Source organism: Chrysemys picta, chromosome 1, assembly GCF_011386835.1.
Source record: "Chrysemys picta bellii isolate R12L10 chromosome 1, ASM1138683v2, whole genome shotgun sequence".
Lineage (NCBI taxonomy): Eukaryota > Metazoa > Chordata > Testudines > Emydidae > Chrysemys > Chrysemys picta.
The window spans coordinates 338,499,329-338,505,328 of record NC_088791.1 but is presented as its reverse complement, the minus strand read 5'-3'; the positions used below and the strand labels follow the sequence as shown (position 1 = coordinate 338,505,328).

General features: G+C 44.5%; 1 protein-coding gene across 3 annotated transcripts in view; it reads right to left on the bottom strand.

The window, feature by feature from the left end:
* Positions 1-4,225: 4,225 nt before the first annotated feature.
* INTS4 (integrator complex subunit 4) overlaps positions 4,226-6,000 on the bottom strand; it is a 52,830-nt gene continuing 51,055 nt past the window's right edge. For all 3 annotated transcript variants that reach the window (XM_005290558.5, XM_005290559.5, XM_065596052.1), the window contains exon 24: positions 4,226-4,453. In XM_005290558.5, coding sequence (XP_005290615.2) covers positions 4,441-4,453 — 13 coding nt within the window. In that variant the 3' untranslated portion in view covers positions 4,226-4,440. The remainder of the gene's footprint in view (positions 4,454-6,000) is intronic.

The following is a 6,000-nucleotide window of genomic DNA, read 5'->3' as shown; positions in this document are numbered from 1 at the left end:
CCATCATGGTATTTGGGGGAGTTAGCTCCTTTTACTTTTCTCTGATTGACTTTTATCAGATGCCTTCCCTGTACTGTACCTTCATGCTGCAGCCATCTTAAGTTTCTTCTCAGAGTAACTTCCATCCCTTTGAAGCTGGCGGTGAGGAAAGGGAGGTAGATTTCCTATATACAGTTAGACTGCATCCCCTGCCATTATGACCAAATTCCTGCATTAGCATAAGTCATCCAGACTAATAGAGCTTTTCTATCCCTATCTTCAGGGATCCCAGTTGTGATGTGAATCAGCATGGGTGGCTGTTCCCTTCAGCCCCATAAAAAGTAATTCTGTGGAATGCTAGTCACTAATGAGGCCAGAGCTTCCGTAGCCTCATAGGTAAGGTTAAGATTTTGTCAGTTATTTTTAAGAAATGTCACAGACAGGTGGTGGGCAATAAACAAAAATTCACAGGAGCGCTGGCCCGCCAGTAACTTTTACTAAATATAACAGGGGGAAGAGAAGGCTGGGGGTGGGAGAATGACATCTAGATCCCCATTGGAGGGGCTGACAGCCACAGCCCCTCCGCCATGGGGGGGCACAGCCCTGGCTCCAGACCCTGCCGAAGCCACGGGTACACAGCTCCAGCTTGGGACACAGCAGGGGGCACACAGCCCCAGCTGAAGCCATGGGGAGAAGGGGGGCACACAGCTCCAGCCCTGGTTCCGGCCAAAGCTGAGGGTGAGGTGGGACACAGCCCTGGCTCTGGCCAAAGCCACTGACAGCTGAAGCCAAAGGCACAGGTCTCATAAAGTCACAGAATCTGTGACTTCCCTGCCATCCCTTACACATAGGCCAGCCAACACCTGGCTGAATTGTCATTGGATCAGGCCCCCTTGGGTTTGTCTATGCTGCAGCTGGCAGCGAGCCTCCCAGCCCCAGTAAACAGACTGGAACTAGCTAGGCTTGAGCTAACATGCTAACAACAGCCGGGTGGATATTGAGGGGTAGCTCTGAAACCCTCCAATCCCCTGGGTGGCCAACCTGAGCTGCCACCTGAGCCACAGTGTCTACAGTGCTATTTTTAACACATGAGCATGAGCACAGCTAACACAAGTCTCTCTCTACCCAGCCCGGGAGGATTGCTTGCACCTGCAGTGTAGACATATCCATTGAGTCAACTAACCAGCACACTACGAATGTAAGAACTGCCACAGTGGGTCAGGCCAATGGTTTAGCAGTCCCCACCCCACCCCCGGTATCCTGTCTCAGACAACGGCCAATACCAGAGCTTCAGGGGGAGTGTAGAGAACAGGGCAATTTTGGAGCTTTTGATGAAGCATTAATTAGGCCACGCTTCCTTAAACATCCCACATGGGCAGATTTGATAAATTACGATTTCTGTCCAAAAAAACAGGCTAGATTTCAAAAGCTAAACACCTCAACTACCATATTACAGGTATGAACTCCCAGGGCAGGGCTCTCAACCACAGACACGGCTTCTCCTCTCCCTCCCACCTCCCCTCTCCACCACAGCTAGCAAGAGAGTCTGCCTCACAGCAGGCTGTGAACACCCACCCTAGAAAATTCTGTAGCACAGAGCCGCTTCTGGGCTCAGTGCCAGCAAGACTCCATCCCAGTTCCTACTGCCACTGAGCAGCCCAGCCTACACATTACTTATCTTTGTGAGGCAAGGTGCAGAATCAAGCAGCAGGGAGAGGCGGGACAAATCTGACAGACTGACACACACACACTGACACACACACGATAGATAGACCGACCAGTGCTGCATAGCCCCTTCTCTGCACCACTGTGCCCTGTGAAGGCTCCTCTTAACCAAGAGAAAAAGGAGAGTTTTAACACTAGAATATCTCAGAGCTAGCCAAGCACCTAGGGTTTAATCTCTCCCTACTTTCGAGTTTATTTTCAGGCAAAATGAAATAGAAGATTTGTTAGCTGCCAGCCTCATGGAGCCCCCAAATCCATCTGCCACAAACACAGGAGCGAGTATTTTCTTCAGTATTGACTTGAATTCATCGTGGTTTGAGAGCCAGGCTTGGGAAGCAGTTACACCAGGACATCCTGGCTCTAGAAAAATACATGGTTGCCAGGATAGTTTTAAGGGCTTCTAAAATATTCCTCTCTGTGGAGTCTTTGGGGAAGAAACCACCCCTCCCCCACAGATTGGTGCGTCTTACAAGGAATGCCATTACTGCGTCAAACCTGGGAAGGATCAGAAGGGACTACCAGGAACCCTGTAGAATCTCACAGCTTGTCAGTTCATCTTTTTCCCTTTGTCAGCTGCTTCACACTCCTCCATAGTGACCTCTATGAAGGGGAAGAGCCTATTGTTTTAGTTTTCAAGAGGAGGTTATCTGCCCTTGGCTTTAGGCCACGCAGCCTCTCTCTGGCTGGCTCTCCATGGTGGCCACTACATTCATCTACACTGCTTCACACATCCAGGAAAACCTTCTCCTACTTGTCTGGCTCAGTGTTACTGTGATCTGAAACCAAGGAAGGAGCTAGAGCTCACTGAAGATGAGGATCAGAGCTGCACACATGTGCAGGTGCATGGCCTTTTTGGTTCTCTTTTCCCTCTTATGGGAAGGCTGCTCATCCCCAGAAGAGATCCATCCCTTTTCTTAGCTTGCACCAGGGTGGGAGGTCCCCAAGCTGAAAGGTCCACAAATAAGGTCGGAGAGCTGAAGGACTGAAAGCACGTCTGCCATGACGCCAGAAGTAGTATGGCCAAGTCCCAATGCTTCATGGAAAAGTCTGAACTGTCTCCAGCATATCCCAGGATGAGAGCCTACATGCCTCAGAGCGGAGGAGAAAAAGGATCCAGAAAAAATTTACCCTGAATAGTATCAAATACAAAAAATTGAATCCAAATTTTTTATTGGGAGGACAATATCCTAAAAGAAATAGTTTGATATGTTAAGTAAGTTAGCAGGAGTTATAAGAACTCCCATAAAATGAAAGACATAATAGGAGGACCTGGACAGATCAGAAATCTGTGCAGAAAAGTGTAAGATAACATCTGGGTGAAAATAATCCTCAGGACAGGCTAACTAGGAGGGAAAAGACTAGAAAAGCAACAGCACCCAAAAGAAAGCAAGGTCTGATAGCAAACTATAAAATAAGTGTGCAGTGCAAACAATAAGGCAGTAAGAGAGCCAAAGTAAAAATCACAGTTTGGAGCCACAGCAATTGACTTCAAGATTTGTAAAGAGTGAACTATGTATAACCATCAGTAGCTGAGCCAAACAATGACAAAAGGGGATTAGTCGTCATCTGTTTGAATGGTAGAAGACACCCAAGAGAGAGAATTCCTTAGGATTTTGCAATGAGGTGGAACTAGGAGTAATGAAATGAAAGAAAAATAGAAGATGAGCATCAGGAAGACTTTAAGGACTAAGTGGATGTGGAATCTCACAAGGACAGTGGAAGCCCCATTGCTTGAATCATTTAGAACCAGAGAACATACAGTGGGAAGCAAGGGAACAAATTATTGACTCTTCATTCTCCCTCTGAAGTTTTATGATTCTCCATATCTGTAGTTTTGCCAATGTCTTTCAGGGCCAGATTTTCAAAGGTATTTAGGTGCTTAAAGATGCATATTAGATACGTTTTGTATTTCCCACTAGGCACCTATCTGCATTCCTAGGTGCTTAAATACCTTTGAAAATCTGGCCCTTGTTCCTTACCAAGATGGGGAAAGGACACTTTGGTCTCATATTTTACATGCCATGTAGCTGATTGTTAACACTAGCCTAATGTAAGAATAAGGGATTCTCCATCATGTCATTATCTTCCTTGAGTTAAACAGAACATTTTCATTACAATGCTTAGCGATAAGGAAAGGATGTCCAGCTCTCCATTTACAATAGGACATTTCCAGAAAGGAGAATCTGATTAATCAATGGTCCTAACCCAGTTGGCTATCCATAGCTCAGAGCTTCTTAGCCCCAGAACAGCAAAAGTAACTTTTCCCCCCCTTTCCAAATACAGTGCTCATGCACGGCATCTCATTAACAACAATGGAACATGATAGTTTATATGAAAAACAGGCAGCAGCTGTCAAAGCTTCCTTCTATTGCCCAACAACAGGCTTCACCCTGACATGGCAGGACAGCTTTTAGGGTTGATCGGGTAGTTCACTCTCCATGGCTCATTCAGTCCTTGGATTCTCATGTCCGTCTGCTAGCAAGGGTATCAGTTGTGGTGGCTTTTTAAATATGGACATAAATTGAATCCAAATTTTTTATTGGGAGGACAAACTATACAAATATTGCCAAAGTGTAAAACAAGGGTAAGAACATCTGTCAGGAGGTAGCTCAATACATCAAGAATTTGCCCAGGATACAGCTTCATAATGAGAGATGTACATCAAACCCTGTCCGCTGGGAACTGAACTTAGGCCGCCACACAGCAGTTAGCTGGTAACTCTGTTGCAGGCTGTTTTCAAACCAGGGCCCTAAAGGTGAAATATAAAAACAATTTGTAAGAGCAATAATGTTACGAAGTGAGGTTTCATTCAGGAATACGTAATACAGCTGAGTGGTTGCAGGCATTTGGCTTTGTGCCTCAACTCCTGAAGTGTGCCAATATCTTAATCTAAACAAGTAGTGACCTCTTTTTTCATTAGCACAAACCCCTACAGCAATACATGTTCACTCTTATAATAAATAGAAACCAGGTAGATTGGGGGTTTCAGTTTTATTGTAGAAAAGCACACTTAAAGGGAGTTTTATGCAAAATTATTTATGCTAATTTGTATGCAAGTGAAAAAGCATTTTTTAGCAATTCAGTTAACTTGCTACAAATACACATTTTTACAAATAATTTACGAACACAGGCAACATTTGGCTAAGTGCTTCTGGTAAAACCTATCTGCCATAGCTGGAAATCACAAGAGGCACAGCCCTGTGTTACAGAGAGGTACAGAGACACCTTCCCAACAGAAGCATCTCTCAGGTAAGTAGAACACCTCCCAGAGCATGGGCCAGTAGACACGAGCCAAGAACAATCCTCCTGCTCCTTGACTGAAGGGCTGCAAACTGTGCCTACCTCTTAGGTAAATCTCCAAATACCTTTGATCCCACCACTTGTACCTTCTCAAAGGATAGGCACAACGTAGCTCAATGTCACTTAACTGAGTGTGACCAGCTATTGAAGCAGATCTTAGACTTCCTTTGACTACCAAAACTGATGCAGAGTTGCACAAACTGGAAGGCTAATTATCTAACCATAGCAAGATAAGCTCGGCACAAGATTACAAAAAGAGCCTGCATTATACTGGAACAAAACAGCTATTAACTCTTAAGCCTGTGCCACACATTCTTCATAAGGAGTCACACAAAACGAAGTTGAGAAGAAGAGTTTAAGTTCATTGGGTAAATATATATTGCCTCCCTATCGTTTTAGGGAAAGGAAAGTAAGTCACTGATTTTACACGGATGTTGCATTGCTATTACTCTATGTTAGGTAACCAACCTAAGTCTTCAAAATAAAGTCTCATTGTTGGTGACAGATTTTTTGTTTTAAAACAGACAACACCCCAAACTTGGCATGGATTAATACCCCATGCAACGCCACTAATTTCAATATGGTGCACAAGGTGTGAGCCAGCCCAAGTTATACAACTTTGAGAAGTACCTCTTGCACCAGCATGACAGCTCTTTAGAGAAGGATTTTTACTGGGCATACAAGGACCAATGCACGAATACACATTCTAGACATGCCTAAAACTCTGCCTGATTTATCATAGTCATAAGACACTAATACGCATCTACATCCTTACTATATATTTGCATAATAAATATTGCCAGCTGTACCTACCACTCGCTCAGGAAAAATCTCCCAGGGAAGCCACTGGGTGTTTTGCCTAGGTAGCAATTAAGGACTGCAGAATTTGGCCCAGTGGGAATATTAACGGAGGGAATGCCAATCTTAATTAGGAATTGTCTTGTTTTTGTTGCTTTGATTTAGAAATGTCTGTGTATTGAATGTAACTATTTGTGT